This window comes from Denticeps clupeoides, unplaced genomic scaffold (genome assembly GCF_900700375.1).
Source record: "Denticeps clupeoides unplaced genomic scaffold, fDenClu1.1, whole genome shotgun sequence".
Classification (NCBI taxonomy): Eukaryota; Metazoa; Chordata; class Actinopteri; order Clupeiformes; family Denticipitidae; genus Denticeps; species Denticeps clupeoides.
In genome coordinates this window covers 197,604-221,909 of record NW_021629982.1, presented here as the reverse complement: position 1 = coordinate 221,909, position 24,306 = coordinate 197,604, and the positions used below count along the sequence as shown (strand labels likewise).

The 24,306-nt window shown below is 41.8% G+C and overlaps 1 protein-coding gene across 15 annotated transcripts in view; it reads left to right on the top strand.

Moving 5' to 3' along the window:
* cadpsb (Ca2+-dependent activator protein for secretion b) overlaps nt 1–20,923 on the top strand; it is a 65,276-nt gene extending 44,353 nt beyond the window's left edge. For 2 of the 15 annotated variants that reach the window (XM_028967271.1, XM_028967270.1), the window contains 19 exons: nt 276–463; nt 1,932–2,033; nt 2,131–2,194; nt 2,412–2,535; nt 3,657–3,725; nt 6,179–6,285; nt 6,660–6,689; nt 7,133–7,141; nt 8,562–8,718; nt 8,899–9,040; nt 10,058–10,219; nt 11,684–11,839; nt 11,985–12,132; nt 12,382–12,456; nt 12,541–12,624; nt 12,797–12,829; nt 12,912–13,019; nt 18,752–18,856; nt 19,685–19,861. In XM_028967271.1, the coding sequence (XP_028823104.1) occupies nt 276–463; nt 1,932–2,033; nt 2,131–2,194; nt 2,412–2,535; nt 3,657–3,725; nt 6,179–6,285; nt 6,660–6,689; nt 7,133–7,141; nt 8,562–8,718; nt 8,899–9,040; nt 10,058–10,219; nt 11,684–11,839; nt 11,985–12,132; nt 12,382–12,456; nt 12,541–12,624; nt 12,797–12,829; nt 12,912–13,019; nt 18,752–18,856; nt 19,685–19,861 (2,040 nt within the window). The other 13 variants (XM_028967276.1, XM_028967275.1, XM_028967263.1 and 10 more) reach the window with 12 other exon arrangements.
* Nucleotides 20,924–24,306: the final 3,383 nt, after the last annotated feature.

The window sequence follows — 24,306 nt, the reverse complement described above, 5'->3', positions numbered from 1 at the left end:
TGATAAAAATGTGCTCCCCTCCCCTTGTTTCGTGTGTACATGTGTGGGTGTCTGGGCACACATGCCCCATTCATTTATTAAAATGCAGTTGACGAGTTGAGCATGTGCGTTGCGAAACACAGCAGAGCACACGGTACACACGACGAAATGTGTCCTCTGCTTTTTACCATCACCCTTAGTGAGCAGTGGGCAGCCATGACATAGATGCTTATTAATTGTGTGGGTACAAAGTAAATCAAGTCAACACTTGGACTCTCCACTCTTTTGCTTTCCAGGGATGGTTTAGTCCGGGTCAGGTCTTTGTTCTAGATGAGTACTGCGCTCGGAACGGTGTCAGAGGATGCCACAGACACTTGTGTTACCTCAGTGACCTGCTGGCTCGAGCAGACACCGGAGCAATGATTGACCCCACCCTGCTTCACTACAGCTTTGCTTTCTGCGCCTCACATGTCCATGGGAACAGGTACAGTCTACTCTGGAGACAGAAATAGATCATTGTCGGAAATGTAGGACAAAATATTGTAGCCTAAGTATGAAATTCCATATTTTTTCTCATTAAATACTGCATACAGAAAACTAAAAACAGATAGATTCACATTTAATCACTGTATTTATATTGATTAATGCTTTTACCAGTCATTGCACCATCACAGTGTTCAGTTCCTAGATGTTCAGATACCAGAAAATACAAAAAAAGAACACTAAAAAACTTTCAAATCACATTCTTTATTCTTTATTCACAACAGAACCCAATAAGCATCATCCATCTCATTAGATAAAAAGTGAGTTTTAGTAGGATTTAAGTTATAATGTCATGAATTGACCTTATTGATGTATTCCAATATATTGTAAAATCTATATGATGGACGTAAAAATGAACATGTGACTTGTTGTTCTCTGGGAAATAGCTGATTATTTGGAATAAGTATCTGGTGGCAGGTTAAATGTTCATATATTTATTTATATTATCAAATGGCAGCAGGTGCAGACCAGTGCACGGGTCCTAAATATGTCAGTGACCATTCACATTTTGACCAGGATTCACTCGTCAGGGAAATATCATTTAACTCATTGAACATTCGGTCCATTTCATTTTAGATGCATCTTTTAATTTTTGGTTTTGATTTGTTGAATGATTTATGATTTTATGATTTCAATGTAATCTTTTTTTTTCTCATTTGTCACACATCCTTGTTTTTCCCCTTTTCTTCTTAAATTCATAGTAGTTAATGTTGCTCAACCCACCTTACATTCCTCATAGTCAGAAAGAGTCTGAGTTGCATGGGACATGCTCTAAACTGGGAAACAAAAAGAGGAAATCTAAACCTCAGACATCCCCATTGCTTCACAGGTAAGAGGGCTTTCAGCCTCAGACCAGCAGCTGTGAGATGAAATGCATAAAAGAAAGGGGGGATATATATCATGAATATACAGGACTTCTTCAAAAGACCTCAACAAATTTGGTTAGGACCTCACTTGTTTCTAGTAAAACCGTTCACAGTGGTGACTGTGACTGTTATTGTGACTGTTACAGGGAGAACATGTACAAGCTCTAGCACATGCGCCATCATGGCAGGACTGATATTTTACTTTAATTCACCCTTAAATTCATAGTCTGTAATCAAAATCAGTACAAGATATATAGATGAAAACAGCATGTCAGTACCTTTGAACTTAAAGACAATTGGAACATGCTGATGAGAGAAGCTCTTGATGCTTGAAGGTCCCCACAGTGAAGACCAAAACAGCTGTGCATTTAATCCACAGGGATTTTTTTACTAAAATCTGTGGTTCAAAATTGGTGTTACTGGGTTTCACATTGCACTGTACTCAGCTCCTGGACCAAAATAGACCCCACTGTGTTACACCGAGGAGATCTGCTGCATGTTGACTCTTGTCCAAGTTACCAATGACTTGTTATCCATCTGCAGGCCAGATGGACTGGGAACGGTGGTGGTGGAGGAGAAGGAACGCTTTGAGGAGATCAAAGAACGGCTGCGAGTGCTTCTGGAAAACCAGATCACAAACTTCAGGCAAAAGACATGACTGTACACAAGCATTTGATGTCTGCTGACAGTGAATGTGCAGTGTTGTGTGATAACTACTCCTCTGTTCCTGTTTCTTATATAGATATTGCTATCCATTTGGTCGTCCTGAAGGAGCTTTGAAAGCCACTCTGTCTTTGCTGGAAAGGGTAATGAAAGCTGTTTATTCATGCAAATAAGAGAACACAGTAACCACAAATACGCCCACACAGTTCACTTCAACCACTGAGAATCAGTGTGTTTGACATGACGTTCTTTTTGTTCTGAATTACCCACAGAATTGCCTTTTCAGGTCCTTTGCACATTAAATAACACATCATGTTGACAATTTGAAGAACAACACCAATGCTGTGCACAATTTGACAGGTTCTCATGAAGGACATTGTGACTCCTGTCCCACCAGAAGAAGTTAAGGGCGTTATTCGCAAATGCTTGGAACAGGCTGCACAGATCAACTATCAACACATCACTGAGTATGCCAAAATGGAAGGTGAATACCTGAAATGTTGTCCCTATGGCAGCCACTGTGTGCAAAGCATGGTGCACAGATGTCTGAATTCTACAGTGCTGTATGTTTTAGTCAATTATCATGCACTATATGAAATTTGAAAGATTTGTCAAACCTGTTGTATCGTGTAGATCAGTGTTTCCCAAGCCTGGACGTTTTTGTTCCATCCCATTTATCTCCACAATCTGCCGCACTCATTATTAGGCCATTAAGTAACTACCTTAAGTAAATTAAGGTAGGGCTGGAGTGAATTCTCCTGTTCCTCCAGGACCAGGGTTGGGAAACGCTGATGCAGATGATCATATGTATGCCACGAGCCCTCATTTCATTTTTACCTACAGGTGTTAACAGGTGTACTGAACAAGGTTTTCTGCACTTCCTAAAGATCTTCTGTTTCTTCTGTGAAGCTTGTTTTAAAACCCATTTTTCTTCAAGCAGGCACAAATAACCTACGCCTTCAACTGGCTGAGTTTTCTCCGCTGCTTGTTTGTCCTGATTGCCTTGTGTTCAAATCGATCCTACACTGTGGCCCAGGTCATTTACTCCTGAAATCAGGTTAAACGGAATCAGATCCAGCCTGGGGTCACTGGAAGAAGTCAGGCATGCAGGAATGCTGGTCCTTCTAAATGACTGGGAAGCAGCTTGGAATTGGGCTTGATGTAAATGAACAGTATCAGGTCCCGACCTCCCCCATACCTCTGACGCCAAGCCCTACCTGACTTTTTTGTGGTATACTGTGGTATACTCTGAAAAGAACCGCACCATCTTCTCCCCATGCCTAGTCCTTGCCTGCCCCCACCCCCCCCCCCCCCCCCTGTTGCTTTATCCCTGTTTACGTTTCCCCGGCTTCCTTTTTCTCTCATTGGCTTCCCCACTTGTTAATATTTCTCTATTACAAGTGGTGCGCACTGCGCAGGCCAATGTGCATAGCATGTTGGGATTGCATGTGTGGAGAACTGCCATGTGCATTCTGAGAAAGTGACCTCTCTGGTTGCCACTGATTAGCTAGTCTCCATCCCGACACGCTATGCATCTCTTTTGACCTTAACGACCTCTTCACCTCTGACCCCAACTTGTTGCATGCTCACATTCCTCTTTTGTAGGTAAAAAGAGGGAAACGTTTGAACACCCTGTCTACTGCTTGGCGTCTCAGGTGATGGATTTAACCATCCGTGAGTACCCACCTTCCCTAACCCACTGCCCATCACAAACCCCCACTGGAGGCGCCAAAGGATGTCCTGTTTTCATTTGCATTCATAGCCTGGAGGGCCAATGGGAGACAGACCTGTCGACCACAGTGTCAGTCATGCGAGAAACGTTGCCAGGTGTTGGAGTGTCTGAGACCCTGACCATACCAGAACATTTTTGTCTTAAACGCAGAAGTTTTCGTTTGGACAGATAAGACTTCCAACCTGACCTATAACCCCAAACGCATCCTACATACAACAATCCTCTCTACGGTGCACACTTCCATTAAAAAAAGTGGAGAACCACAATGTGCTGTTTTCTCGTGTGGATAGGGCCTGAGGCCATTTGTTGTGTCTTGTCTGGCATTTTCTGTTCATGGGTCCTGGTTGTGTATTTGTTATTGGTTGTGAAGACAATTCTGTGACATCACAGGCAACAGAAAGAGTCGCTGGAGCAATGAACAGGACAGGATATGTTTTTTGTGTGTTGGTTTAAATGACAGCTGTCCCAGCATCCTGCAGCGTCCTGTTCAGACAAAGGTTGTCCTTTGTTTGTTCGTTGACTGTCTTGTTTGTGCTTCTTCACTTTGATTTTTCCCCTCAGGCAGATGTCTGCATACTGTGTGCCTGCAAATATTTCCTTTTCTGTTTTACTTTTGTGCATATTTCAAAAAAGTCTTTGTGTAGCACTGTTTGTGTGTGTGTGTGTGTGTGTGTGTGTGTGTGTGTATTAATGTTCCATGTTACTTCCCTGGGATGAAATCTTCTAGAAAAGAAGTCAAGGGTGATTGTGAAAACCAACTGCTCCAGTTCTCACATTTGCAACACAAAAAGCATTACATTGTTCGTTAGTCTTCTTTTCCTGCTCATCTCGGCCTTTATCTTTGTCTGTGTCTCTTGTTTCATCTCTCATTCTCTTTTTTTCAAGCTGAGAAATCTCAAAAGGATCACAAACAGGATCCAGGTGAAGCCATTATGGTTTGAATTGAGAACTATACTCTAAAGAACAATCTAGTAATTGAATAAATAGATTATGTAATAAACTCGTTTGTGTTGCATTATGCATATTTATATTGAAATATACACTGATCAGCCACAACATTAAAACCAAAGACATTCCTCAGGTATCTTGTAACAGTTGGACAGGGTATATTATCAGTTCTACTGTCAGTTCTTGTGTGTTGTCAGAGCAACCATGCTGACCCCTGTCCACATTGCTCCTACAATGGACATGTGCGTGTGGGCAGTCGTGTGTGTGTGTGTGTGTGTGTGTGTGTGTGTGTATGTGCGTGTCTCACTTGCCTCAGGAAGAGATGGCAGCATGATACCCTATAGGGACGACGAAAAGTCTGTGTTCTGCTTGGAAACCTTGTATCTTGCATTTGTGGGAATGTTACTCTGTCAAGCATCTCCTAACAAAAGGTCCACCCTCTCATGATAACAGTAGTCCCTGATTTTCACACCTTGCATGCTAGTTCAGATCTTGGTATGATCTGTGGAAGCCCCACCTCACAGCTTACAGGCATTCGGATTGACTTTCTTTACAATAGGAGGATGGGATCAGATACAATAGGAGTTCACCTCAATAGTTCACAGTTGTTTTTCGAGGTACCTGACCGCAAAATATTTGGCTGTTATATTGTGGCTGATTGGTTTATATAATCCCACATATGCATAGAATGTTTGCAAGAATGATGCATATGTAATAACATTCAAATCTGAAAGGCAATGTCATGATCTGCAGTGGCAACAGTGTTAACCAATGGCACTGCATGAACACAATGGCATGCAATCTCTATGTTCTCCATCTTTCATTATATTATTTCAGGCTAATAAAATTATGTTGTAAAACAATGTTCAATTCAACTATGTAAAATACAGCAAATGATCCAAAAGTTACTGTCTGTCAAAGTAAATCGCTGAAACCAGAGTAAAAGAATAGAAAAGGAAATAAATTCACAGTGAGGTCTGCACGGCAAATTCACTGCCTTTCATTCCTGTCATCCGTTCCTCTAACTGACTCCTTTGCATTGCATGAGAGCCCATATACTTTTTGTGTTCCTGAACTCAAAGACTATAATAATATTAATGTTTGATATCCACTTCACGAGTTTGGGTGCAGATTGCTATCATGGTAATGGAAAATAAAGCGTTTTACTGCGCTGACAATGGACAGAAATACTGACATTTCCAGCAGTGGACTTATTAAATCACCACTGCTACATTGAGGATTTCATATTTACTGAAAAGCACTCTGGGTTATTGCTTATTATCACAAAAAGAAATGTGAAAGGTAATCACTATTTCAACACTATTTACTGCTCTAAACAGAATGACCTTAGAGACACCAAATACAAGAGGATGAGGCGCTGCTCACATCCTCAAGAACAGCCATAAACTTCCTCTTCTCTAACAGCCCCCTACCCTCTCTGCTGCAGAGAATGCAGGGCAGATGGCCACGCCAGCCAAAAAGCTGGAGGACACCATTCGCCTGGCCGAGTTAGTTATAGAGGTCCTGCAGCAGAATGAAGATCACCATGCTGAGGTATGTGACCTCTCTCTCACAGAAATCACACAAAAAAGGTTCTCGTTCTATCCTTCTAATTATTCCCTTCTTACTATTCATATAGCAGTTTTATACTGCGGACTTGCAAGTCTGTATATCGCTGATTCACTAACTGTTCGTCTTGAGAGGCCTTAGAGAAGGCCAAGATGGTTAGGCAGCCTGAGCATGAGCTAAACATCTGATCACCCCCATATGATGAAATCAACCTTGTTGTGAGGTCTTATAAAGGGTTGTAGTGTTTTTATTGCTGCTCTTCAGTGAGCCCATTAAGTTTGCATGAGTGTAAGGGTGGTCCATTGCGCTCTTTTTTGAGATGCCCGGATTTATTCTTTTTTTCTGAATATGCTTAACAGGCCGCAGTCACAAGTACTGGAGACCAATCGGTACAGTATAAACATTTATCTTTCCCATAAGTCCCATCACATACACTCTCCCTTGTGCATGTGAGCTACCCAGGCAAAGACCCCTGTTTTCTTTGTTGGTTTGTATGTCGTTTTTTGGGGGGTGAAGTGGGCAAAGAAAAAATGGTTTTAAATATAATTTAAATGAGTAACTACTACTTTTAAATATAGTTTAAATATAGTAGTTAGTCTACACTAAATAGCAAAAAAAAAAAACGAAGAAAACTATTGGAACATACGTTTTATAATCATTATTACCATATTTGATCACAATAATGTATGCAGCTGCAGTTTCCACAGGATTCATTTTAATTCAGCAATTTCACCTTTCTACATAACAGCAGTGATTGTTTTAAAAATGTACGTGTTGATGCTCAGGAACTTGTCCATATTTGTTTTTCTCGTTGCTTAATGGACTTGTTCAGGGGAAAGAGGTATGAATGTGTCAGAACTTGTCACTTGAACCCACGTTAACGGCTTGTGCATGTCCCGCAGAGGTTTCTCACCTCTTTCTCGAGCCTGCCCGTACCTCCCATCTCTACGGTAGCATTTTATTCAAGTCCGTTGTCCCTCAGTGCCTGTGGCATGATGGAGGTGACAGCAGTGAGAAATGCTCGTGAAGCTTGCTACTTCCTGCTAGCTGTGACTGCTTTCAGCAGGGCAGTCTTTTTTTAAAGAAATTTTACTCCACTTGTCCTGTGGTGATACCCACCTGGCCTCTACCCACTTTTTCCGAACCTGCCACCATTTGCCATGGTGGTAGGGTCCACAGATAGCATATCCAAGTAAACCTGGAAGCAGCCTATGCTTGTTCTGCTATCTAACAGAACGGCAATAGCATTTCAGAGGTATTTATGGGGTGGGGGTGGTCAGACGAAGCTGGCAGGTAAGTGGACTGGTAAGTCAAGGAACAGCTTGCAACCCCTTACTACTAAGATTGCTGATGCTTGTGTGACTCATTGAATGTCAATGATAAAAAGAAGGGAAGAAATGATGCTGCTTTTCACAGTTCAATCACTTCCCGTGAATGAAATTACCAGCGTTTTATTGGAAAATGAGTTAGTTGTGCCAAAGTCTACAGGCAGGCCAGGGCAGTGTGTAATCTTTACATAATCAATATATTTATTTAAAAAAAAAAAAACTTTATACTGTACATTCTGACACTGTTGACTAAAGAGTCCTAGAGAATCGAAATAAAAGCTTAGTGTCTTGTATCTAATGTGCTGCTATTGCCTTCAGGGATGCTTTGTGTCTGCTTGCAGACTTTGGCTGGCTAAAAGATTGCATCGTGCATGGTTCGGAGCTACATCCACCACCCCTGGAGGAAAGGGGGATGAGGATGGAAACCTCAATTTTCCATCCAGACGCAAAACGCATGCAGGAAGGGCCATACTTGCATGTGAAATTGCACCATGTCTCTGTAAATCCTCAGTCTGACAAAATAGCCAATTGTAGGCATATGCACACTGTCATAATATTCTCTACATACATGTCTAACAAGCAGCCCCGAACACTGGTAATCCAGTATCTTGGGCATCGGGCCCGAGTGTATGCGTCAGGGGACCGTTTACAAAATGGAGCATAAAAGAGGTAGAGAAAAGCTAAATAAAAAAATGAGAACTGGAATTGGAAAGAACAGCTAATGAGGTGACTAAAGTTGCACACAGTGAAGCGAAGGTCGAGAGCAGTAGCACCATACAACCTTGAGCGTAACACCAAGGAGCATGGCTCCTTTATGACTGGTTCAGTCATAGAACTCCCTGTTTCTGCTTTGCCTCTTTTCCTATCCTATCCTAACCTATCCTCAATCATGTATGTGCTTCCTCACTAAGTTTTCTCTTCTCCTCTCTTCAGGCTTTTGCATGGTGGTCTGATCTCATGGTGGAACATGCTGAGCACTTCCTCTCTCTGTATGCCGTGGACATGGATGCTGCACTCGAGATCCAGTCTCCGGAGAGCTGGGACAGCTTCCCACTCTTTCAACTGCTAAATGACTTTCTCCGTTTGGACTGTAAGTGACTCCTGTTTCCTTTGCCTCAGATTTAGTAAATTTGCAATTTCAGTTACTTGGTATTGAAACATAAATCAGCAACACATGAACGAGACATAAAAACCTTTTACAACAATTACAGTTTTCAGGACAAATATGACCTCATTCGTATATGCTTTTTTTCTTTTTCTTGTAATACAGATCATCTGTGCAATGGCAAGTTTCACAAACACCTACAGGACCTTTACGCCCCCCTGGTGGTCCGTTATGTGGACCTGATGGAGTCTTCCATTGCTCAGTCTATCAACAGGGGCTTTGAACGCGAGTCATGGGAACCCGTAAAGTAAGAGGCCTTCTGTGAATAAGCATCAGGCTTGTAAGGGAAAGCACTCCTCTATTGGAGATTCACCTTTGAGCAAAAGCCTCTGTCATATTTTTAATATTGGAATATTTTCTCTTGGTTTTTTGTGTACCCCAGGCCAGGCCTAAACATGTGCTATATAAAATGTGACTCGTCACTTGCCAAATTATTATGCCATTATGCCAGAAAATATTGTTGATGCTGTCAATAAGGGTCAAAAAATTTAAGTAAATGCAGCATTCACTAAATTATAAACAACGTGTACAAATTACATTGTGTACATTGGACACAAAGGATCCACAGTGGGAAAAGCATCAGTGTGGTTTTGGTAGACAAGGCAGTGAACTAAGCAGGAACCTCAGAGAAAAATGTGTTTACAAAAACAACATTTCGTTAAAAATGAATGCATTGGAAAGTACAGTTTAACTTTTTAATACGTTAAACTTTTTAAATTACTTTTTGATAAGCCATCCACCTCTGAGGGAATCTGACATGCAAAGCTGCAAACAACTCAAGCCATTCTCAGAACTCTCTTTCACTCCATCTGTTCTGACATAATCTGTGCTTTATAGATAATATGTTGTGTTTTTTATGGTCTTCTGTTTCCATAGATGTCTCATGTGCCAGTCACATATGTCTGTTTTGCTTTTTAAAAGCCATATTGCTCAGGAGCACCCTTGAAGCTGCCATATTTGTCTGCAGAAGACTGCATTTTATAACAGATTATTTCATTGGTTCATTTTAGCATGTCAGCATTCAATGTCTGATGTGTTTAAGAAAAGTACTGCATTATAAAGTCTTTTTTCATTTCTTTATGTCTTACTCATGATTTTAAATCAAATGCATTTGCTCTGATTTGCATTATGTCTAAAGATGAAACTTTTGTTTATCCAGCCTCTTACTGTTCTTATTTTAATGGTGTGTGTCACATTGTCCTCTGCAGCATTCATACTACATGTTACAGATTTTATTATTTTTTCTTCTCTCTTTCTTCTACAGGAGTTTAACAAGTAATCTGCCCAATGTGAATCTACCAAATGTCAACCTTCAAATTCCCAAAGTACCAAACCTACCTGTGCCAGTAGCCGGGCTATCAGTTAACCTTCCACAAATGCCTAGCTTTTCCACCCCGTCATGGATGGCTGCTATTTATGACTCTGAGTGTGTATTCAACAAGTTCAACCAAGATACAACGCATTATCGTAGAAGATCTTGGCATGAAGATGTGCTCCTGTATCTATACCCTGCTGACGTTAATCTTCCAACAACGCCCAAGCTTGTCTGTGTTTAAGCAAAACCTTTAAATGGCATTAATAATACTGTGACTGCTTGATATAAATGGCAACTTTAGCATTCAGAAGTCATTTTCATGCCAAGTATACTGTAGGGGCATCTGGTTAAATCACGTTGTTTGAAAAGTACCTGAAAAGCTTTCCGTTTATTTCACTGTGCATGCTATTGGGGTGGGTGCTGAGGTGGAGAGATCTGGAACACCATCCCAAACATGCTGGTCGTCCTCTTTTGACCTATACAGACCTGTTCATTTGTCTGAGTGGCTAGTAAGAGCAAATTAGAATAGTAGAAGGTACTAATTCGTCTAATGACTGGTCCCCATTCAGACCATTTCTTGGGATTGCAGATGATGGTTGGTTGTGGGTTAGTTAATAGTTTTTGTGGGTTGGTGGTAAGTGGAGCTCTCCACCCCAGTTGTCCAATGGATGGAGTTATTATCATGTTGATGCTCTGAAGCCCCGCCACCTTCAGTGCAGCTGGCATCCACGACAGTAGAAACTAGGTCTCCACCTCCCCTTGTCCCAGCTCCGACCCTCCTCCATCCCCCATCTCCTCTCCACTTCAGACCCTGGTCCCACTCCCCACTCTATTTCTACTCAGGATGGCAGCACCTTCAGAAATGACTGCATGGTGTGTTTGACCTCTGGGATCCCTGCTTCCAACACGGCGGGCATGGGTGGTGAGAGAGAGCCTGTTCTTTGTGTTGTTCTTGTTCCTGTCATGGACTGTTGACCCCACTGCCTTATCAAGCCCCTCCCCTGCTCCTCAGCTCTGTTCAGAAACAAATTTTCATTGTAAATTGGAACAATTTCAATGGGCCCTTCTAAACTCAATCTAAATTCTACTTGCTCCAACTGGACCTTCAGAGCCGTTATCCATCTTATTCCTCATGTATTTCTTCCTGTGTTTATAGTCAGCTCTGAAGCGCCATCTGAGCTGTATCAGTAAGGGCACCACTGGGTAACAGTACCATCCATTCTACTCGCCTTCTCTCACCATGACATTCCCCAACCCCATTCCAGGTCTATGTGCATGAAACCCAAGAGTTAATAACCATGCTGATTAGCTTGGTTATTGATTTGGTCTAGACTAAGATGGACTAAGATGGTGGTTTTACAATGACACCAATGCTACGTAATTGTTAATAATAAACCAGAGGGTCAGTGTATGATTAAAAAACTGGAACTACCTGCTAGCCACCTGTTTCATTGAGGGACATAGAGGGTCTGGTTGGCCCTGTGTATGTGGTTGGCCCTCTGCTGTCCATTATGATTGTTTACCTGGACACCTAGAGTGTAGCTCTTGACATCACCCTGTCCCTGTGCCTGGCAGCAATGGATCTGGGAGCTCTGAGGACATGTTCTGGAAGTTAGACGCCCTGCAAACCTTCATCAGGGACCTACACTGGCCTGAGGAGGAGTTTGCCAAGCACCTGGACAACCGCATGAAGCTCATGTCCAGTGACATGATTGAGAACTGTGTGAAACGGTATGTTATTTCACTGTTCATCTGTTCTGGTCAACTGCAGAAACATAATGATACAACAGATTTGTGTAATTATTCATAGCTTGAACACATCTTGAACATTTGTATCTGGACATACTTTTTCTGGATGGTCCATTTTGTGTTTCAGTACCAGGATGGCATTTGAGTCAAAGCTGGCAAAGAGCAGTCGTTCAACAGATTTCCGAATCCATCAGTCCATATGCACAATGTTTAATGTCATGGTGGATGCCAAGGACCAGTCTGCAAAGCTTTGTGCTATGGAGATGGGTCAAGAGGTATCAAATGTCAGGAATTCATTTACTCAATTTAGCCTGAGAAGAGGTCATGAGGATGGATCAGTCTAAATATCACTTTTAAATATATTAGCCAACTGGTATGTTATACTTTTTGTTTTTCACCCAGTTGATTGGAAAGTTGAAATGCCTTATAGAAAGGTATTATAGGTAGTTTTGCATGATATCTGTAATATAGATATTCATGTAGGAAATAACTACAACATGTCCTCTCCCACATCTCCCCTGTAGAAACAATACCACTCCAAAATAGATGAACTCATTGAAGAAAGTGTGAAAGACATGATCGCACTACTGGTTGCAAAGGTACTGGAACACAGACGATCTCATTAAAAACACAGTTTTTGATCCCATGGCCATTAAAACAGAGCACTGATTTCTCTACCTCAGTTTGTGACCATTCTTGAGAGTGTACTGGCAAAGATTTCCAGATATGATGAAGGCACACTCTTCTCCTCTTTCCTCTCGTTCACGGTGAGTAGATTTAACAATTTAGAATCTCTGAATAAGAGAATTATCAATCTATGTCAATTGATATCAATCAATTGATTGAAATCAATCTATGTCAATCGATATATCAATCTTTATCCATGCTTGTTGTAATTATGAGGTTGTTAGTTTGAGAACCATATCTGTTTGATTTCAGGTGAAAGCAGCTTCAAAATATGTGGATGTCCCTGTAAGTTGTCACCTGATTTAGTCTTTTTTTAAGAACAAAAGCTACAGGACGATATAACCCTGTGTTGTCGTGGCTCTTGCAGAAACCAGGGATGGATGTTGCTGATGGATATGTGACTTTTGTGCGACACTCTCAGGACATATTGCGAGAAAAGGTCAATGAGGAGGTGTATATAGAGAGGTTATTTGATGTAAGTAAGATGCCATCTCTTCCCCAAATGTTTGTGAAGAAGGGGGGGTATTAGAAATGAGGTAAAACGCCGGGTCAGAGAGGGATAAGTCACATTTTGTGAGAAAGTGAATCTATCTATCTATCTATCTATCTATCTATCTATCTATCTATCTATCTATCTATCTATCTATCTATCTATCTATCTATCTATCTATCTATCTATCTATCTATCTATCTATCTATCTATCTATCTATCTATCTATCTATCTATCCAACCCACTTTTTGCTCTGCGTGTAAATGTGGTTTAATCCCACTATATTCCAGTGTTGCACACTCATACCGCCTTGGTCTTTCATGTACAGGGACATCTTTGCTTAAAGGCAAAGTGTCTGCAATCCTTTTTACAGAAGGGATTATTTTAAGAAGTGCTCTTCATGTAAAGTTTGACTACACTGTGTGAATACGCACTTCAATATTCCAGATGAATGAAAGAAACCAATCCCTTTGTGCTGAAATAAGTATTCAGTATTTCTTCATTAATCAGAAAGCGAGAGAGAGCACTGCTTACCATACAGAAATAATCCCGGGTGGTAAATGTGCAGTAAACTGACATGCCCTTTGTTCGTCAGTGAAGTTCACCAGAAGTGTGTGTGTGTGTGTGTGTGTGTGTGTGTGTGTGTGTGTGTGTGTTTATCTGTGGTGTGGTTCAGGTGTTTCTACGTATTATAGAGCTTTTCAGTCATTATGCTATTTAGTCAGTGACTGTGTGTCGTTAAGAGCTTAAACACACACACACATTGTGCTGTGTGCCTTCCGGAGGTTTGTACTGATCATAATGACGTCACTAGCTGCTTCTGTGTCTGTTGGGAGCTCTTCTGGGGTGCTCTTCGCGCCCCTTGTGTGCTGCATGTGTGTATTGGAGGATCATAATGTGCTCACGTTGAGGAATGTTTAACGTGTCTCTGACAGACCTTGTATGCTGCTACCAGCCTCTTGATGTTTCAGAACCAACTTGTTTCAGTTGCATGTTCAAGGCATGAAAAGGATCTTTCTAAACTGCTGTTACTATTTGTATGTCTATATTTGTTGTTGTTTTTTCTAATACTATCTGTCAAAAAGCATTGTCCACATTTTTGTCCATTCTTGTTTTTTATAAGTAGGGTAGCCACTAATGCCATGTCAAAGGACACTTTAATTAGATTTGTATGTTACCATAATTAACTAGAAACAGGAAGACTGATTAAGAATCTGATCTATTGGTTACTGTAGGCATGCTGCATTACTGCTGATCTAGACAATGCCATCATGTCCTTCCTGCTCCTCACACAAAAAGTTGATATTCAAATTTCAGCTTTACCCTTTCAGCATGATAGTATTTGTTCCCCATTTTTTATTTCTACTTTTGTCACAGAATTACTCTCTTTTTTGGAGCCTGAATAATTACCATTCAATTACTACTACAATTACTACTGCCTATTTAGCATAGGACTCTTTCCATTTAATCTGGTGACACCTATATGATATTTTAATTACACTGACCAATCAGCAACAGGCCAAAATGAATTGAAATGGTAGTTTACAAATCCTGGTTCAAAGTGTTCCCTGACATGAACCATGGGTCATCTAATTGTACGTCATCCTGTCGTTTCAGTTTGCTCCTTCTCTTCCTTTTCTTGACAAAGTGGAACTTATCTCTAATGTCCTGCTGTTTTATCGCATTCTGTCAAGTGGCATGAGTTTGAATCAAATAATCTACCTGTGTACATCTGCTAGCATGACCCACTTCCTCCGACTCAGGCACATGCAAAGCCACCACAGCACCAACGACCCTCCAGCCTTCTCCACCTGCATGCGGTGCTCAGTCCAGTGGACAATGTGAAGTGGACGGGCAAAATATCTGCTGATTAGCGAAAGTTCAATTGGTTTCTATAAAAAATTTATTGAGGCAACAAATCCAAAAGTGGACCTATAGAGTATACAATACAGGCCAAAAGTTTGGCCACATCTTCTCATTCAACGTGTTTTCTTTATCTTTATGACCATTTACGTTGGTAGATTCTCACTGAAGGCATCAAAACTATGAATGAACACATGTGGAGTTATGTACTTAACAAAAAAAGGTAAAATAACTGAAAACATGTTTTATGTTCTAGTTTCTTCAAAATAGCCGTCCTTTGCTCTGATTACTGCTTTGCACACTCTTGGCATTCTCTCGATGAGCCTCAAGAGGTGTTCAGCACTTGTTGGCCCCTTTGCCTTCACTCTGCGGTCCAGCTCACCCCAAACCATCTGGATTGGGTTCAGGTCCGGTGACTGTGGAGGTCAGGTCTCCACTTTTTGTTAAGTACATAACTCCACATGTGTTCATTCATAGTCTTGATGCCTTCAGTGAGAATCTGCCAACGTAAATGGTCATGAAAATAATGAAAACACATTGAATGAGAAGGTTTCTAGACTTTTGGCCTGTACTGTATATGCAGTTTGAAAGAATTTGTGAAACAAATTGTCCTGCCTTGTCACTCCACATATTCATTCTCTCTTGTTTTAACTACATTTTCAATTAACACAAGGTAAGATTTCACACTGGTATAATTTTAATTTGAGACCGTAGATGGCCAGACAGCCTTTTTTTTTTTGCTCATGTTTTTAGTTTTTTTTCCATCTAGTTTAGATGAAGGATTTCATTGGGTTTACTGCATAGTGCTACTAAGGTCGCTCAGAAGCATCTGAGGATTTGTTCATCCCTTAGTAGAATTGAGGACCGGAAGTGTTAGTGGTGAACTTTACACCTGGGCTATACACCACATACAGTATAATCACAATAATCACATAAGTATTATTTATTTTGTGTGATTAAAGGTCCCCTGACATGAACATTTTTTAATACTGTATCTGAAGTCTCTTACAGCCACTTTTATCCAGTCACACAATGACATTTCCCAGGATGCGCCGTTTTGCTTTAATGCAAATAAGGAGGAGAGAGGCGGGATGAGGAGGGTGGGGGGCTATAGATATTGAGCGGGCATCAACACCATCCACCAACCACAATGTTGGAAGTCGTTTCGGCATTTTTCCAGAAAAAATTAAATGAGACTCTTCAGAGTCTCACGTGACTGATCCAATCACCGAGCAACTGCGATACTTCACATGTTTGGAAGCCATGATGGTCGGTGGAGATAATGTTTTATGGGAGGGGCGGGAAAATCTCTGGCCAGAAAAAGCATGAGAAACGGAAGGTAACCTTTCCCCTAAATTCCAGATCCAACTGACTGAGTTGCCGCTCTCTGAACAGCGAAGCTGAATGATCAAAGCACCCTTTACAACTACCACCATTTCTAGCCACTGCTGGACCATAGACAGACCAGAGGACCTCGTATTAACATTTAATAATCTCACAAAGTGAATTTTTCATGATAGGGGACCTTTAAGAACACAAAAACAAGATACAAACTGTGGATTTCAACATTTTCATGACATTGTTCTGTGCAGGGAACACACTGAATGCTATTAGTTTTGATTGGCTGAAAGGAATCCAGAAAGTGTTTTGTGCAATGTACACAACTTAAACAATTTCACTGCATCACCAAGTCATGTGACCAGCTGCCAGATCAGTGATCCTTGAGGACACATCTAAATCAGTTATGCAATAATACACCTGAGGTGATGATATTGCATATTATATTAGCACTTTTCACAGTATATTACCACCTCATGTGTATTATTGTTTAGTTGTTTTTAATTATTATATAAAAGCTATAAGCAGGGATTAAATTTATACAAATACCATGTCAAAAGCAGTTTTTTATTAATCTTGAATTCATACATTGTTTTTCAGATGGTATGGCAACATAAGACAAACGTTCCCCTAATAGACTTTACCTTAAAAGGGCAACTGTTGTCAGTCCAGCGTAAATAATGAGAGCTCGCAGATCTCTGTTTTACTTTCGTTGTGGGTACTGTGGGTACGTATGCATGTGTCGGTGTACAAGTCTGTGCTTGGTTGTGAATGGTACATGTGTAGAAGATTTTCTTGGGAAACCGTAAAAAGACACATCTATCATATTCACAGGTCAGAATGGTGTTTATTGTTAGCACACACACAAGGCCCAGCCCCTATATCTGTCTCTCATTCTGTCATTCTGTTAAGGGGCACACAGATACACTGTAAAAAATGAACTCCGACTGAATTTAAGTAATGGGTCACACCGAATATTTTACCATTGCATTGAGCATTGGAAAAGACAGACAAAAAAGAGGTTCCTCTGACTTGAGCCCTGGACCCCCCACTGGAACATCAACATTTGGGGCCAGGAGTAGGGACCCGTGGAAGATGAGCTGGACCTGATGAAGATGGGGCCTCTGGTCCATGGGGAGTACTGGTGTTGGTTGCGGCCACAGTCAGCCCCACTGAGGTCGGAGGACAGATGCTGTCCTGGTGACACGCTGTAGACCCACTCTCAGGAGCTCTCCAGCAGTGGGGTTGCAAAAGTGCGGCCAGGTGTGGAGAGGGGGGCTGGCATCGTGAGCGGGCATCGTGTCTAGTCCCCACCAGTCCACCTCCACCTCACTGTCACTGTACTTCAGCTTATTATCTCTCAGTCATGGGTCCTCTCACTCGGGGCTGCAGGTGGGGCCCTGTTGACGCCCCGGTGTGGGTGGCAGTGGTCACCCATTCCCATGTGGAATCCGGGGAAGATCCACTCCTTGACCGGACTTTGTCTTGAATGATGATGTTGACTGGCCCTTTTTTAAAGGTCATGCTCGCTGTAATTCCAAGTAAAAAAAGCATGCATCACACCAGCACGACAGAGGAGTGTGGGCAAATCCCTAACATATACTGGGTCCTGTTCACCCACTTCTAAACCAAAAGTACCTGGGGGTGATTCATGCCACCTGGTGGGCCAGGAGCACAATCAGGACCCTATTTGAAGACATGCACAGATGACACAAAATGAAGCATAATAGAAAAGTAAATAGAATAAAATCTTTATCCTTTTTGTTGTTGTCTGTCATATAGATGGTCCGTGTTCTGCTATCTTGATGAAGGGGTTCCTTTTTGCAGTGAATTGCAGCATTACGCATTGGAGCTGAATACAAATGTTCTGACAGGAAGAGGGGAATTGGTGGTAGTTGTGAATGTGTGAAAGCGTTTGTGCACAGGGCTATTTCAAGGCAAGGGGGACCTACACTGAAGCCTTGCTCCAGGGCTTGCTGTATGAGGGTTATTTATTTCTGTATATTGTAGTTGGTCACATATGTGAACAGATAAGTGGATTTATTGGACTTTTTATGCTGCAAGAAAATTCTCAGTAAATGATTGCACATCTTGCACATTTGTAGATGGTCCCTTATTGGAGCGTCATTTTAAATGGATTTCTAAAATACGGTATATAGTGCATGGTCTACTCCAGATTAATGCTTGCAGTGTAAATTCATAATCAAATGTTCTCCCTTTAAGCTCGGGGCCCTGGACAGAGGCCTGCTTTTCCTACCCAGTTGCAATGGCCCTGTATGTGTTTGCAGGAAGTCTAAAAGCAAATCCATGTGTGTGCTTAATGCTGATGTAGTGTTTACTGTGTAGTCAGTGAGTGCAGCATGCCAAAGAAGGTGTGTAAGTGTCAAATTTGTTTCGTTCTTCTGAAACCAGAAGTTGTTTGAGTTTGTTTTTGTGGGTATTTAATCGAATTTGTCTTTGTCATTACAAGACTGTGTGTTTTGTTGGACGTCATATTATTTGTGTGCATTTTCAGCAATGGTACACTGCAACCATGAACCTCCTGGGAACATGGCTCACAGAGCGCATGGACCAGCAGCTTCACGTTTACCAGCTGAAGATCCTCATCAGGATTGTAAAGGTGAGGAAACTATATCCTAAACTGTAATATAATCACTTGTCATTGGAAGACTGTCACCGGGGAGGCCAGGAGGCGCATTAGCAGACGTGACAGGAGAGGCTGGAGAACTTGGCTGGCGTGAGAGGGCAGGAGGCTGGGCAGTGCTTGGTTGTGGGGGCACGGTAGCAGGCATTGGCTCGTGGGACTGCACAGCACAAGCTGGCATTACCAGTACAGTCTTTACCAGAGCAGGCATCTTCAGACAGGGTCAACGAGGTCAACGGAGGTCCAGAGCGAGGTCAATCGCTCTGGAAAAAGGGCATCTGATAAATGCTGTAAAAATGTAAAGGAGCAAAGCGATTGAGCAGAGAGGGGTCAGTAGGCAGGCAAGAGTTCGGCAACATCAATATTCCAACCATTTGTCAGAAGGCAGGAAAGAAGGCTAGCAGATGGTGGCCAAGTATTTATAGAGGAGGTCCGTCTCTTCCTCTTCTGTTCCTGGGTTGTCGGCTGGCAGGGAGGTGCAACGGGGGCCATGACAAAGACCTTAAACTGTAGACATAAGAGTATGCACACAGACATAATATATATATATATTTCTAGTTTAGAACTAAGACTCCGCTTAAATGAATAATTGCATTTGTGGAAATGCAGAAAAACTGAATTCACTATGTCACTATTCACTATGAGCACTGTTCCAAATCTGATCTTTCATGCTTCTCCATCACAAAAAAAGAAAAACTTTTTTAATAGTCATTTTGAAGATGGGCCAGCCAAATTCATCTTGATTCATATTTTTTTCTGTTGTGCATTGTGCACAAATTAAGATTTCACTCTCCTGTTTTGCAGAAAAAGTACAGAGACTTCCGGCTGCAGGGTGTGCTAGACTCCACACTCAACAGCAAGATGTACGACACGGTGAGGAACCGGCTCACCATGGAGGAGGCTGCTGCCTCTGTGAGGGAGGGGGGCATGCAGGGCATCTCCATGAAGGACAGTGACGAAGAGGATGAGGAGGATGATTAGAGACCCCCCACCCACCCATTCCCACCACTACCCCACCTTGCCATGCCTCTTCTTCTCCACACTTTTAACTTAGCTTGGTAACCGATGATGCATGTAACGACTGTTTCTTCAGACTAGCCACTCTAAGACTTCTGTCAACTTGAAATGCCCATATAAGGAGTACTCCAACAATAAAACGAATAAAATAAAGAAAAAAGAATACGTTGATTGGCAATTTTAGCTGTGTCATAATATTATTTTTGACAGATTTTTGATTTGGAACTTTGTTTATGTGTGTTCCTAAGCAATATGGAGTACCATTTGTTTGACAGTGTCGAGTGAGATTATTAGGTGTGTCCTTGTCCAATGCGATACATATATGATGCTTCTTTGACGTACTCTTACATACATTTATTGTGCATTGTCGTGAAGATGAGTGTATGAATCCCCTACTATGTCTTGTCTGTTGATGCCAACTGCTTTCAGAAATGGAAAATGAACCTCTGTATTTTAGTTCAAGGCTTTCCAAAATAAAACTGTCCTGTCTTTGTCTGTGTATCCTCCAATCAAATCAGCCATCCTTTCTTTACCTTTTTCTGTGACGTCGCCCTGTAACCATCACGTTGCAGTCCACCAACAAGATAGCCATCTTAAAAGAGTTGGTATTCCAAATGCAATATTGTCATAATCTCATCTTGTGGGAGACTGCTTTATTTATTTATTTAGGTGTTTGAACAAGCATAAGAATATCTTTAAGTACTGCTGTACCTTTGCAGAGGAAATAAGAAATAAATCTGTCTTTTTCTGTCTTTGTCTAACAGGTTGTCCTTTCAGGGTTTCAGTTTATGGTAGAATGATGTGTACCATTTTTGTTGGGTCTCACTGTTGTTTTGTACATAATATGCTGTTCACTGCATTCTGAGCCGTCAGTGCATGCTCGTGGGTTCCCACCTCCTCCAGAAAGCATTTTGTTTTTTCTGTGTGAATTAACCACTTGATTCATTCTTGCTTTTGCCTTATCAAAGCCAACAGTTGTAATATGCAAGAGCTGTGGCCTCTCAATAAAATTAACTGTACAAATAATTAGTAGTCTAATGAATCATTCAGTGTAGTTGTTTCCTTCAGAGGAAGGTAATACTATTTGCTATAGTTATGGTGACTTCACTGAAAATGCTCCGCCCTTGTATGCATACATTGGATGTGGTTGACTTGACGAGACACAGGCATCCTTCAAAAATTCGCTGAATGAAACTTGTGCTTCTTGGTAGGATTTCAAATGTTCCAGACATTGACACTTGGGATTCTTCCTTCACTTTGAGAAACTCCCAATCTTTTGATGATTAATACAAATGATTGAATGATTGGTTGGTGGGCAGCAGCCCACCAAAGATCTTGCTGATCAGTTTAATACTCTTGTCTAATGGTTGTTCTCTCCAAAACACACCAGCATGATTTAGTTGTGTAAGGCATCATATGAACAACAGTCTGATCAATCATCAAAATTAGTTAAGAAATGAAACCATGAACTCCATATATCAGTTTCTTGACAGTAATTGACAGTCTGGTCAGAAGTTGACTAACAAAAGTGTATTTAGTTACCTGGCAGGTGCTGTCTATGGTAGTGACTGCTGCCAAACATGTATATATAGAGCTTGGCCAGGGCCATTTGGAGTATGAACATGGAGATACCTCGTCAAGTAAATGAACAAGGGCTTGCTGCTTAATTATAAGAACGAGGAGAAGAAGAAGAGAAGGAGGAAGAGGATGCGTGGGGTGGAATGGAGAAAGAGGCAGAGGAACATGAAGACACCATGCTGTCCGGGATGAAATTCGGGCCACGATTATAGAGCATGTTGTCAACCATCACCTCATAATGGCAGAAGCATTATCCAGTCCAGCCTAACATGCCTCGCTCTACATTCCCTTCCATCATCCAAACCTTTTGGAGGGAAAACAGGTATGTGCTCAGTCAGTGAGGAAACTATTGCATAGGAGACATTAAAAAACATTTACATTTACATTTACAGCATTTATCAGACGCCCTTATCCAGAGCGACTTACAACCAGTAGTTACAGGGACAGTCCCCCTGGAGCAATTTAGGGTTAAGTGTCTTGCTCAGGGACACGATGGTAGTAAGTGGGATTTGAACCCGGGTCTTCTGGTTCATATGCGAGTGTGTTACCCACTAGGCTACTACCACGCCCAAAACACACGCCCAAAACACACTTTGAATGTTGCTGAACCAAATGGACATATGGTATGCTTCGAATCAGATGTTTCTTGACCGCATAACTCAATTTGGCTCTAGGACCCTGAAGGCCACTCCAAGAGTTTAGAATTCCGATTTCTGGATTCATCTCTTGGTCACGTAATGGCTCTCAGGAGTCACAGCTCTCCCTGTGAAACCCACAAAGACATATCTGCCCCTCTGATCAAAGGAAACACACAACCCGTCCTAATTCAAGATCATAGGGTTTAACCATCTAAGGTGACACAGCAGAGCCCAATGGAGGCATTCCTTCTTCCCCCTTTCTCCAGTTTTCATTTGTCAAAATCTGCCTTTAAGCAGACATGACAGGAGATACAATAAAGCATCTGTTTTTATTACAGTCAACCATCGTGTTTTGTTTAAGTGAATTTGTGCTAAAGGTGTTTTATACTACTGTAAAATATGTATGCCATGTTTGGTATCCTTTCCCTCAGTATTTTGTTGAAAGAAAGTTAATGAATGTGTCTGATTTTGGACTGTGTGGTCATTGCAGATAACTTTTAGGAGATATCATTCAGGGTCACTAAAGGGACACCGACCCCCACCCTCCGCAACGGGGAATCGGTGCCAATATAATTCAAACTCCTGATCATTGGTCCACTCCATGTCCAGGGCTGGATCTCACCCTTTCCGCCGCTCCATTAGTCAACGCTTGACCTGCTGCTCAGATGTCTGCTCAGATTTCTGCAGCTCAACTTCGGCTTGTCTCGTCACAAATCATACACCACGGGGCTTGGTACAAACCAACCACTGAAGGCGAAGAACCCGAACTTCTTCAACAGAAACCAAGACGCGTGGCATCTTGGTTTATATTGGTATATAATAGCAGTAACAGTGAGTAATTCTGGGGATGCCTTCTTTAGCATTTTGTTCAAATTTACCACAAGACTTTCTTAGCCGACGAGTGGTCAAGCAGGTGGAATTATTAATAATTTAGTAAAATCTGAAATTCCCGAATGAATTCATGATCATGGGCACCATTTACCCTACAGTAAAGTACGGTGCTGTGCATACTGTAAAGCAAGACATGTATACACTAGTCATTCTGTGTGTGTGTACAGGCCTACAGTTCTGTAATTTCTCACCTCAATGCCAAGTCTAGGGGTACGACCCATAACAAAAGACAAAAATCTACCAAACGATGAAACGTAACAGTATTTTATTATAATTAAATAAACACATGAAGAAATACATACGAAACGAATTACAACCAATAAGGACAAACCAAATGGGGAAAAAAGAAAAGCAAAAACTGAAAAGCAGGCCGACACAACAAGTTGTGCAGGGGAGACCGGAAGTGATGCAATCAGGAAATGGTAGGGAGGCGGGCGGGGTGGAAAAAAAGGAAACCGAGGCCCCTTTTATTCTGGCTGTCCACAGCAGGAACAGGTCACCAAGCATCCTGCAAACACAGAACAGAAACACACCAAAAATACCAGGATGTAACACCACCACCACTAAAAATCAACATTTACTGTTGATTTTACATTTACAACTTTTATTGGTAGGAGCGTGACAAGGCGTCCGCCAAAACCTCATCAGAGCCCCTTCTGTACCTGATCTCCAGATAAAACCCTTGTAGATATAAAGACCAGCGCATAAGACGCTGATTGGCGTTTTTCATCCTGCTGAGGAAGACAGGAGGGTTATGATCAGTGAACACTTTAACGGGAATGGAAGTTGATCCCACATAAACTCCCACATGTTGCAATGACAGCAGCAACGCCAAGGCTTCCTTCTCGATGGTACTTTAGTGAAGTTGATGCTTCAAGAACTTCTTAGAAAAATAACAAATCCAGTAATATCTTCCTGTAAGAGTACAGCACCCGCTGTACACCCGCTGTAAATGTCTTCTGGCAATCTGCGGACCAAACAAAGGCAAGTTTTTACAGAGCAGATTAGTCAGTGGCAACACAACATCAGAGAAGCTACGATAGTACCCAGTCATCCCAAGCTCTCAGCTCTTGCTCTCGCTGAGTGGTTGGTAGCTGAGCCCACGCGGTCGACGCGATCCTCCATACGAGGCAGTGGGAACGAGTCAGGTCATGTGACTGCATTCACTTTATGATAGTCAGTGCAGAACCGATGAGTGCCATCTGGTTTAGGAACCAGAATGCACGGAGAACTCCAGGGACTAGAACTGGGCATGGCTAACCCATGATCAGCAAGATTGAGGCGGTATGCGTGCTGATTTAT